Source organism: Arvicola amphibius, chromosome X, assembly GCF_903992535.2.
Source record: "Arvicola amphibius chromosome X, mArvAmp1.2, whole genome shotgun sequence".
Taxonomy (NCBI): Eukaryota; Metazoa; Chordata; class Mammalia; order Rodentia; family Cricetidae; genus Arvicola; species Arvicola amphibius.
In genome coordinates this window covers 8,485,785-8,498,331 of record NC_052065.1, presented here as the reverse complement: position 1 = coordinate 8,498,331, position 12,547 = coordinate 8,485,785, and the positions used below count along the sequence as shown (strand labels likewise).

Here is a 12,547-nt window from a genome sequence, read left to right as displayed (position 1 = left end):
ACATTTCTTTGCTTTCTGATTGCTAAGATTACAGGCGTCCTGTTTTTTTTTTTCCAGTGTCCCACTATGGTCTTGAATAGGTTTTAAGTTTTCAACAGTCTAGTTTTAATGTTTTATGTTTGTCTTTGTCTGGATGTGGGTTTGTGCACATGAGTACAGTGGCCACAGAGGCCAGAAGAGGACTGGATCCCTTGGAACTGAAATTTAGGTGACAGTGAGCTGCCCAAGGTGGGTGCTGGTAACCAAAATCAGAGCAGCACTTGTATTTGCTGAGTCATGTCCCTAGTTCCTATGGCTTGAACTCATTAAAAATTTGCAAAAATTATTTTATGTGTATGGGTGTTCTGTTTGCACATAAGGAGGCCAGAACAGAGTGTCAGATCCCCTGAAACTGGAGTTATAGTTGGTTGTAAGCATCCATGTGAGTGCTGGGATTCAAACTCAGATTCTCTGGAAGAACAGCCTCAAAATTCTTTTTTTTTTTTTTTTTTTTTTTTTTTTTTTTGGTTTTTCGAGACAGGGTTTCTCTGTGGCTTTAGAGCCTGTCCTGGAACTAGCTCTTGTAGACCAGGCTGGTCTCGAACTCACAGAGATCCGCCTGCCTCTGCCTCCCGAGTGCTGGGATTAAAGGCGTGCGCCACCACCGCCCGGCCTCAAAATTCTTAAATTCATAGATATTTCAGCATATAACTCAGAAAGCTCTTTTTGGCCATATAATTTTCACATCTAAAAAGTGAAGTTAGCATCTGCTTGTCTTTTTAAAATTTATATGTGTGTGGGTGCCCGAAGAGGTTGTAAGAGGGTATTGGATTCCCTGGAGCTGGAATTACAGGCATTTATGAGCTGCCCATCATAGGTACTGGAAAACAAACTTGGGTTCTCTGCAAGAGCAACAGCAAGAAGAGCAGCAAGAACTCTTAAGCATTCGTACTTTCCTGTTATTAAAAAATCTGAATTAAAATCCAAATAAAGTTTGTCTACTTCACTAGATTATGTCTCATCTCCAAAATACAGATTTCCTTGGTCTGTTTTTATTATTGAAGAGCTTATTAAATAAAGTAAATGAAGTTTTGTGGGTTTGTTGTCATTCAGGTTAAAATTTACTATTAAATTATTAAAGCCCTAATTTTCTTTTGGTTTCCTCTGTAATCCTGGCTGTCCAGGAGCTTCCTATGTAGACTAGGCTGACCTCAAATTCACAAAGATCCTCCCACTGGGATTAAAGAAGTATGCCTCCAGGCCAGATCCTAATTTTCTTACAATGATTCTTTTAATTTTATTATTTAATGGACTGTTTTTTCATTGATGTAGCAAATTAGAGAATCATGTGTTTGTTCAAATTCATAAGTGAAAATAGAATCTGCCGCTTTAATACCTAGGCTATCTTATCACGAACTAGTATTCTTCCTGTCACATATCACACTATAACTGAAAGAATCTCAATTCTGCACTTCCAAGGCTTTGATGTTTTGATGTCTGGTAAGGCACCAAACACCTTTGGTTTGACTCAGCAAATAGATACTGGCACTGAGATTTAGCAGGACAGAAACTTACCTAATTGACAAATTTGCCTTAGTTTGGCTTTGAGTTATGCTGCCTTCAATTGAGGAATTTAGCAAAATTTAATGGGTAGGGAAAAAAGGAATGGGCAGAAAAGGTGTGTGTATGTGTGTGTCTTGATGTTTACTTTCTCAGTACACGGCAGAAACAAGAATTTCAAAGCTTGTGGTGGTGCCTAGCTCCAACAGTGCAATGTTCTTGCAGGTGGTGTCAAATACTGTTATAGGTGTAGGGATGGAAGACCTAGGTTATTAGGTATGTGGTTTTTACAGGAAAGCAGGGCTAGCAGTGTTTTAACATCTTATATTTCCTCCCCATTGTGTTCCTCTCTTCATGAAGTGATGAAAGGAATTCTTTTTCCATAGCACATTGATAAAGTATTCAAACACAAGGAATTGCAGCAACAGCTTGTGGATGCCAAACTTCAGCAAACGACACAGCTGATAAAAGAAGCTGATGAAAAACATCAAAGAGAAAGAGAGTTTGTAAGTTCTGTTCCTTAAGAAAAAAAAAAAAGAAGAAAGGTATTGCCAGTATTTTAACTAAAACATTTAATGTTACCCAAGGGGCATGATAGTTAATTATTAGTTCTAGAAAGCTTTTGGCTACTTCTGTTCAGAGATCCACTTGCCTGTCTCCCGAGTGTCTCCCACTGGCAGGATGAAAATATGCATCACTGCCAGGTGGTGGTGGCGCACGCCTTTAATCCCAGCACTCAGAAGACAGAGGCAGGTAGATCTCTGGGAGTTCAAGGCCAGCCTGGTCTACAAAGCTAGTTCTAGGACAGCAGAGCTACCCAGAGAAATCCCATCTTGGAAAAAAAAGAAAAGATAGGCACCACCATACCTTGCCCTAGTTTTGTTTTTGAACAAGTTGACACTATGGAAATGATTGGTGTAACTATTTAGAGTTGGGTCGCCTTGGCAGAAGATGAACTTGAGTTCCTCATGAACCACACCTAATTTATGATTTGCTGAGGACTGAACCCCAGGGCTTGTGGATATACAGCAAGCGCTCTATCAACCGAAGCGTCATCCTTCACCAGTTTTTTCTTGTTGCTTTTTTATGCTTAGAATCCTGTTATCTAATTTCATTGCTTTTCTCCATAGCCTTCTACCCAGTCTTATCTTGCTCCTCAGGTAGCACAAGTTTTCTCAGCCATGAGGTACTTAGCAGTGTTTCTGCTAATATCAGACATGTGATTATTTTTACCTAAAATACCACCCTTAAGCCTGAAAATTTTATAAATTGTTTTAGGCCTCCACAGTACCTTTACCTTTTTCTAATTAAGAAGTAAAAGATGCCTTTCTGCTTCTGTAAGCATTGCTAAGAAGCATAAAAATGGAAGGTGAATGTAAACGGCAACTGAAAGAAGGTATTCCATTTGCAAGGTAGTTATTCTTGGTAAAACAGTGAGCAGAAAGGTACGGTAGAATTGGATCATTATTTGACATTATATTCATAGTTGTAATTGCTATTAGTACTTTTGCAAGAATGTTTCTGTTTTCTAGTTACTAAAAGAAGCAACAGAATCCAGGCACAAATATGAACAAATGAAACAGCAAGAAGTACAACTAAAACAGCAGGTAACTTGATAGTTTGGGATAGCGAATTTTGAGAAAAATCATTCATTTAATTAGTACGTTCAATCTCCTCTAAGGTGGTGTTGCTTGTTCCCAGAAAAGGAAGCAATCACCCATATCTCTTGGAAGTCTCTTTTCATTTAGGGTGACCTTTCACATTGAGTGTCCCTGGTTTTATAGTACTAAAAGACTTATGTCTTAGTAGGCTCCCAGTCCCAAATCTCAGCCCAGCTGGGATAAAATTAGTTATCCATCTTTCATGGCTTTCATTTGTGTTACCTCATTTCTCACTAAAGGAAACTGACAAACTTCCAGATTCAAAGAATGTTATAAAATTTCACACACCTTAACATAATTTTTGTGCCAATTTAGCACCTAAGCGATTTTAAAACTATTTGTAACCATGCTCTTATCCAAGGCTTTTTCTCCTTTTCATTCCAGATTCTGTAGGTGTTGTTACAATGTTTGGAATAATAGTGTGTACTATTCATCTCTTTTCTTTAGGTGTTTGTAATTATAATCTACCCCCTTTTAGCTAAATATTATTGAAATAATTATCAAGTTTAGCGCAAGGCTCTTAAAATAATACTCTAAATACACTAATACATTAAGCCTGGCATCAGTCTGTTTTTCTTCTTTTTTGGTTTTTTGAGACAGGGTTTCTCTGTGTAACAGCCCTGGCTATCCTGGAACCAGCTCTTGTAGACCAAGCTGGCCTTGAACTCACAAGAGATCCACCTGTCTCTGCTGGGATTAAAGGTTTGCGCCACCACCCCTGGGCGGCATCCATCTTTATAAGCACCTCTTCTGGATACTATTTTTTGAGTAGGGTAGGACATTTTACAGTATTGGTGAGATAAACTTCTTACAAAGCGATTCTAACTTTTTTGAGACAGCTGTCATGGAACTTGCTCTGTAGACCAGGCTGGTCTCAAATTTAGAGATCTGCCTGCCTCTCAAATACTGGGATTAAAGGCATGCACCACCACAACCTCGCAAAGCTAGCCTAATTTAAGAGTACAAAGAAGACTGGTAGGAAATTCAAATCCATTACTGCTCGGTCCTATACATTCAGTTGTACGAATGGAAATGAGTATCAATGTGGATGAGGTATAAAGTCCATGTTCTGCAGATGTTGATAAACTGACCTGTGCCATCTTACTGTTTCCTTTGCTGTCACTATCCTTTCCAAGAGTTGATCTCATTTGCTGCTTTTATTGTGGTATTCCATAGTAGTTGCCTTGGCCCACTGTTTTGTGATTAGCCATGTAAGTCCAAGTGTAATGATAGTTGCCGTCTATTCACTACTGTGGGCCAACATTGAACTCTCTAAAGAGACAGCCGTGGTGTGGGTGCAGTAGTGGCACATACCTTTAATCCCAGCACTTGGGAGTACGAGGCTAGCCTGGTCTACAGAGCTAATTTTAGGACAGCTAGGGCTGTTACACAGAGAAACCCTGTCTCAAAGAGAGAGACAGACAGACTTCTTTGGATGTCCCACCGTCAAAACAGGCTTCACTGAAACTACTGGAGTGTCTAATTCCAAGTGCATTAAGAGCTCTTGACTCAACTTGAGCACCACTGTTGTCCCTGACTTCAGGCTGTCAGCCTCAGTTGTTAGGACAGAACACAACTCCACTAGCTTTGCTCAATCCTCAGCATTCTATTGCAGTTCCTATTTTTTTCCTATACTTTTATGCAGATACTCCTTGTTACTTGTCTCCTAGTGATCACTTCTAGCCTGATGAACTTTGTCTGCTGCTGCTTCCCCGACAGCAGCACCTGCTCCAAGTGCTTACCATATGGCACACCCACCTATAACTGGGCGGGCTGCATATCCCATCTCAACTTCCCACATTTTGTTAGATGTTATCTATATTCCTCTCATCACTGGTTACATGGTCTTTTGCTGTCTAAGATTAAGAATCTTATGTGCATGAATGCTTTGCCTGTGTGTGTGTGTGTATGTAATGTATGTATATTCCTGGTACAGAGTCAGAAGAGGGAATTACAAATAGTTGTGAATCTCCATGCAGGCACTGGGAACCAAAGCCCAGGTCCCTCTGCAAGAACACCAAGCATTCTATCCTGCCCCTCTACTTATGTGTATTTTGTGATCTCAGGAGAGGGAAAAGAGGCTTTTCCTCTGGACTTGTTTCCTTGTAATAACATTAGACTATCTCTGAATGGTTCCCTCCTGGACCCTAAAGCTTTTCCTTTCTTTTGACACGATGTCCTTTCCTCTCTGGAGGTTTTCTCTAAAGGAGAATAAAGGGTGGGGTAGCTACGTTTGATATGTGTGTGTGTGTGTTTGATTCCTTGAACTTAAAATAAAAAACGGTGCTTCTTAGTTTTTATTCTTAATGATCTCACTATCCCCAACCACCATCCTGCCTGCGCTCAGGAGATATTCTTGATACTAAGCAGAAACATTGTCTTATAATTTTCACAGGTTGGGGCATAGCTCAAAGCATTTGCAGGGGCATGAAATTTCTGACTGCCACACCCAATGCATTTTAATTAATGGGGTTATAATTAATGCTAATGTTCCTGCATTTTAAATATATATTAACAGAAATAACTTCCCAAGTAATAGGTCTCTGTGAGTTATTAGAATTTTAAGCATCTGACTGCTATCCAGAGATTGGGTGTTTGCTCTTCTTTCATTTATTATCAAATACCATCATGTAGTAAGTTTATGAGTTTGAATTGTTTGCCTGGAACTCAGAATAACCAACTTTTTATTCTGTTCTGTAGCTTTCTCTTTATATGGATAAATTTGAAGAATTCCAGACTACTATGGCAAAAAGCAATGAACTTTTTACAACCTTCAGGCAGGAAATGGAAAAGGTATTTATATGTTTTTTAGTGGACTGAAATATAAAAGGGATATTATGAGCTCTTTATTACTACTTGGAGTTTATATTGTTATGATACTGTCTTTTATATATCTTTCCAAATAGAGGGCTGTATTTAGTCACTTTTTTCTTTAATGTGCCCCCAAGTAGCTTATCTTTATACTTTTAAGATTTTTCCTTACTTGCAATAAATTCCTTTTTTGTTGTTGTAGTTTTTAAAGACAGGTTTTCTCTGTGTAACAGCCTGGCTCTCCTGGAATTTACCCCATAGACCAGGATGGCCCTTGAGATCTGCCTGCCTCTGCTTCCCGAGGGCTGGGATTAAAGATTTGCACCACCAATTCTCAACTAACTTCATTATTGGAAATAGGCCTTTTCAGTCACTTAACAGCTTATTACTTCTAATCATTTCAAAAAAATTATTTTCTTGGCTACATTAAAAGTAGACCATACTGGCATAATTTGACATAACCTTGAGTTTTTAATGCTCTATAAGCTTAGCCCACCACACCCCATGTTTTAGGAGTTTCACTATGATGCCCAGGTTGGTCTTGACCTCTAAAACTCAAGCAGCTCTCTTGCTTCAGTCCTCAGCCTCTCAGCCCAGGTAACTGCCACTATAGGTACACACTAAATCAGACTATAATGGAGAATTTTTTAAAGTGGTGTTCAAAAAGTATTATAATATTGTACATTATTATGTACCATGACTATTATTCCACTGAATTAGAGTGTTGGTGATGTTCCAGAGCACCCATGTTGGGTGGTTCACAACCATCTGTAACTCCAAGTGATCTCATGCTCTCCCTATTCTGCTGTCTGGGCATTTTGCTCATGTGCATATACCCCCCCAGACACATGAATGCACACAATTAAAAATAACTCTACAGAGCGGGGAGATGGCTCCATGGTTAATAGTACCTGTCATTCCTTCCTCTGGAGGGCTCAGTTCAGTTTCAGCACCCAAGTCAAGTCAATCATAAATTACCTGTAACTCCAGCTCCTGGAAATCCAGTGCCCACTTTTGGTCTGCATGGGCACTCACAGCCACGTGCACATAGTTACACATATTAAGTCTTTAAAAAAAAACCGTGATTGTAAACAAGTTGTTCGACTTTGTGCCCACCATTTACTGTGTGTATACATGCATGTACAATAGCACATGTGTGAGGGTCAGATGATCTCCCTACAAGGTGTAGGGTCTCTCCTTACACCTTGCAGGTTCCAGGGATCAAACAGGTCCACCAGGCTTGGTGGCAAACACCTTCTTACTGTCCCTTTAAAGGAAATAAAAAGACCCACCAAATTCAGATAGTGTTTGGCTCATTAAACATGTGCTCAATTACCAGGAGCTAAATAGTACTCAGATTACCACCTTCAAGTATTTTTAGACCTAGTAATCTGGAGAGTTCCATGATCAGGTAATTTTTTCTGCCTACCAGTCCTTTGAGTTGATAATCCGATCGAGGGGTAACTGTTAGGCACAGTAAGTATTAGCTGAATTCCAGCACATGCTCACTGTTGAAGTGGAACACAGTTCAAGACAGGGATTCCCCAAATTTGCTATCCTTGTGGAAGATCCTGTGGGATGGAAAAATACAGATCACTGTGGGTCAGTACTCAACTCAGTTCTTCCATGAGCTCTTTTCAACGCCTTTGTCCTAATTTGTGTTAGCTACCAGTAGAAAGCATCCGGTCTGCCTCCCTTAATAGCACTTGGGCCTAGTGTCATGACTTGAAAATCACAGCTTAGTGGACAAAGGAATACTGAGAATGTGACCAATTGATAAGCATAGATAAATCTTATTCTCAACTTTTCTTGTAGCAGAGGTTTAAGAATTTTCCTTTACCCAGGCATAATATTACATGCCTTTAGTCCTAACAATCCTGAGGCATAGGCAATCAGAGGCCAGCCCAACAACTTCCAGACCAGCCAATGCTACGCACACACACACACAAACAAAAATGTTCCTACGATTCTTTTGGGTCTACTTTATTGTCTTTAGCAAAATTCAAGGTAAAATGAATTATGACCATAACTAAAACATAACTTTAATTTGTATTAATTAAATTCCACCGCTTCTAATTCACAAATGATTGGTGGTTGTAACAGCTCAGTGAGGCAACTGCAGTGACAGAGAGGGAAGCAACGTTAAAGTTTGATAGGACAGCTGGTAGGATAAGAAATGGAATTAGGCCCTGGAGAGATGGCTCAGTTAAGCTTACTTGTTCTTGCAGAGTGCGCGAGTTCAGTTCCCAGCATCCACACGGTGGCTCACAACCATCCATAACTCCAGTTCTAGGAGATCTGATGCCTTCTTTTCACCTCCTGAGAGCACCAGGCACATAATGGTGTGCACAGACATACATGCAGTCTAAACATTCACATATATGAAGAAAATTTTAAATGGTAATTTAGGATTTTAAAGTTGTAATTATGTTCATTCACAGATGACAAAGAAAATTAAAAAACTGGAAAAAGAGACAATAGTATGGCGCACCAAATGGGAAAACAATAATAAAGCACTTCTCCAGATGGCTGAAGAGGTAAGATGGTTTCCTGAGATTAGGATGTGTCATTAGTTATGTGCAGAGTACGATAGTTACTGAGTAGACTGATGCCTTTCTTCGTAGTTGGATAGTGGTAGAGTCCTGAATGAAGGATCAAACATTTTATTTATTGCCCAGTTAATATAAGCATCCTCTGAGACAATGTTTTCTCAAACTTGAATTTATAATAATTCTTGCTATAAAATGCCAGGATTACTAGGTCCCAGCCAAAGGTGCTGACTGTCTAAGTTAGGTCAAGCACTTGCAAGAATGGCTAAAAGATGACTGGGCTTGGCGGTGCACACCTTACCAGCACTCAGGAGGATTTCTATGAGTTTGAGGCCAGTCAAAACTACATGGTGAGACCTTTATCTTTAGAGACTAAAACAAAATCAACTGAGAGGTGCTGATGCATTGTCCAGGCCTAGGGAAGCTCATTCGTTGGGACTTCCTAGTATAACTACCAGCAAACACCCCAAATGCCTTTCTACCTGGAAAAAAAATACTTTTTGGCCATGTTCCAAGTGAAAATGTATTGCTTGCAATCACTATACATCTTCATAAATTTGACAGGACTGCACAATGTTAGTGCGCATGTGTTTAAGAATCGTATTCTGACAGGCAGTGATGACACCTGCCTTTAATCCCAACACTTGAGAGGCAGGTACATCAAAGCCAGCCTGGTCTACAGAGTGAGTTCCAGGACAGCCAGGGCTAAAGAGAAATCATGTGTGAAAAACAAAACAAATTATTGTTCTAAGTAATCTTAGTTTTGCAAGTCTTTGACAACTACCTTCAATAATTTAAGTTAAAGTTAACGTGAAATTTCTATCAAGTTAAGGGGATTTCATCTACTTTTAAGAAACAGAATTTAAAGCCATTATTATTAAATAGCACAGACAATCAAGGCATGAAAACTTGAGTATTAGGTTTCTAAACTAGACATATATATTTTGTTTAAAAACAACACCTAATTTATATTTAATGAGGTTATGGAACTCTCGACTGGTTTTGTTTTTCATTTGACAAAAAAAAAAAACCAACAGAAAACTGTCCGTGATAAAGAGTACAAGGCCTTTCAAATTAAACTGGAACGGTTAGAGAAGCTGTGCAGGGCTCTTCAGACAGAGAGAAATGAGCTCAACGAGAAGGTCGAAGTCCTGAAAGAGCAGGTCTCTATCAAAGCAGCAGATGGGGACTTGGTGGCACCTGCGATGCAGCCCTGTGCTGCCCTGGATTCAGTCAAGGAGATGAACACTTCAAGAAGAGCCCTGGGAATGCACTTGGAGGCTAGGGCCAAAGCCAAGTCAGTGAGTGAAAGAAGAAATGCTACACAAAAGCCCTCATCTTCAGGTTCTGCGCAAGGCATTGAGTCAGTTGACTAGGGTGAAATGTGGTCACTGTATTGAGAGATATATTTTGTGTATAACTTCCTCTGTTAGTAGTAACTATTGGTTTTGTGGTGAAAATTTTCTTACTTTTTCTACCATATCTGTATTTTCTTAGAACTACTGGACTTATGTGGTACAGGAGGCTGCTTAGCAGTTTGCAATAGTTTTAATCTATAAATTTCCTTTACCTATGTTGCACATCTGCCTCATTTTCCCCTTTTTTGGAGTGCATGTCTTCATTGCTTTTTGTCCTCTCTCTTTCTACTCCTTGCACCTAATTTTCCCAACTAAAATATTCAAAACAGGGCCATTAAAGGAACTATGTTCTTATGATGGTCCCTTGATGTGAAAACAATTTTAATTTAAGCATTTTGGCCCCTTAATACAAAGGAAAATACCAAGATGATTACCTTTGCTTAATAGCCTATTTAAATAAAGGGGGAACATGTCAGAAACAAGCTTAGCATTTTTCATTCAAATTAGCTTTTCTTGATTTACTTGACAAATTGAGATGACCACATAACTTTGAAGTTCTGACAGAACATACATAAAGATGTTACTTATGAACAAAATAGGCAAAGTTTTGGATGAATAGACAATGTTTCTGTGACTAAAAGTAGTCATATTGTGCTGATCTGGGGGATAGAATGTACATGTGAAATTAATTTGGACTACCTGATGATTACTGTAGTAGATGGTGATGGTTTGTGTACATGTTCTCCATTTCCCACAAAAAGCTTATTCTTTGAAAACTGCTCTTCCTTGCAGTGCTTTGTGGGTTTAGAACAAGAATAAATTCTTATGAAGCTTGTATTAGGCAAAAGCTTTTTTTCAGTCCCTACAATAAGTTCCATCAGCAAAGCACAGTTTCCAGAAAGAAATTTAAATTGTGAATCAGCACTAACTAAAACATTTAGTTTCCAAAGTAAAAAACACTGGAACCAGCATTTTCTTTTTAAATCTTGGGAAGACTTGGCAGATTGTTTACATAGTCAAAATGACCTCTAACTTATATAAGGTTTCTGGTTCATTTCTCTTTTTTTTAGATGTTGTCACTTAAAACAAACCAGTATTAATGTTTCTATACTTTAAATTGGGGAATTTCAAAACTAAGCAAAATGTCTTGGTTCTTTTTGTTTTCTCAGTGTTGATTGTGGCTCAGCCATGAAAACTACTAAGGTCTTTATTATTTTGGTATAATTTGCAATGAAATGCTTTATAAAGTAATTTTTCAAAAGGTTCAAGTAAAACACACCACATTCTATTCAGCAAAACTTCCAGACTGACACTTGTTGAATTGCTTACTGGACTGAATAAACTCCATTTCTCTTTGCTAAAAGTTTTATCTGTAAACTCCTGTGACATTCATGGATTCAAAGAATTGAAAATTGTCCAAAAGATAGAAAACAGTCCTGGAAATATTTAAAACTATTCCCATTGGTCATGTTAGTCAAGGGGTCAGACAGTAGAAGAAATTCATAAAGTTGATTATAATCTTATTACTGTCAGTTCATCAGAAACAAGAACAATCCCTTCCAATAGCCTCAAATACTCTCCCACCTTCGGCTACTGGAAGGTATATCAGAAATATAATCTACTTTGATTACTAATGATCACATTTCATAAGTCTGCTGGATACACAGTTCTTAACATTTTATTAAGCCACGTGTGTAGCCTGCCACATTTTTTGTGGTGCTTGTCCTATGTGGAAGACTGTAAATCTTGAACCTGTAGCATATTTTCAAGGGCTTTATAAAGCAATGTGACTAACAGTCCTGGCCTGCTGCTTTTGGCTTACATGCATTTTTAGCTAGATGTTTGGAGGACAGGGATTCTGTCTGATATGCATTCAGAATCTTTTGTCCTTCCATTACCATGTGAATAAAAACAAATGGGACCTCAGAGAAGGATACCCTCCCCTAAAGTGATCACCTCACCAGCCCAGTGTTGTGGCTTCGTAGCACGCCCTGTATCTACCATAATCTAGAACACTGTATGTAATGCTACTACTCTGGCCCAGAAAAGGTTTAAATGTTGAATTCACTTACTGCATTTGGTGCACTACCATGCAATCTTGATGTATATTTATAGTGGCAGTAGACCCCAAAATGTAGCAAACTTGGGTCTTGGATATCAGGCCATTTTATCCTCAGACTTGTAGAAGTACATTTCCTGGTCTTGAGACCAGTATTTTTTAGTTATGTATGCAACTGCCTTTATACACACCTGGTTATCACAATTCAATTCTCAGGTGTTGCAGAAAAATCTACCTCTTTCAGACTGTAGATGGAAATAACTGTGAAAAAATGATGCAGATATCTTCTAGTTTGTGCTAAACACACTGCTTTATTTTTACAGCCCACGTCTTTCATGAGGATATGAATTGTTAAGAGGCAGTCTTGTTTTGCTTTTCAAATACATTTTGTAGAGATTTTTCACTAACGTGAATCTGATTTTATCTACTCGATTCTGTATAGATTAAGTAAATATGTATGATGAATTTAACAGCTTTCGTGTATTCTTTGGTTGCCCATGTGGTACAACTGCGTACAAATGCAAAGGAACAATTTTACCTATTTCTCCTGGAGAAAGGAGATATGTATGG

The 12,547-nt window shown here is 38.7% G+C and overlaps 1 protein-coding gene across 1 annotated transcript in view; it reads left to right on the top strand.

Annotated features, from left to right (window-relative positions):
• Positions 1 to 12,447, top strand: part of Txlng (taxilin gamma) — a 51,821-nt gene extending 39,374 nt beyond the window's left edge. The window contains exons 6-10 of the mRNA XM_038316403.1: positions 1,926 to 2,045; positions 3,072 to 3,146; positions 5,901 to 5,993; positions 8,453 to 8,548; positions 9,598 to 12,447. Coding sequence (XP_038172331.1) covers positions 1,926 to 2,045; positions 3,072 to 3,146; positions 5,901 to 5,993; positions 8,453 to 8,548; positions 9,598 to 9,936 — 723 coding nt within the window. The 3' untranslated portion in view covers positions 9,937 to 12,447. The remainder of the gene's footprint in view (positions 1 to 1,925; positions 2,046 to 3,071; positions 3,147 to 5,900; positions 5,994 to 8,452; positions 8,549 to 9,597) is intronic.
• Positions 12,448 to 12,547: the final 100 nt, after the last annotated feature.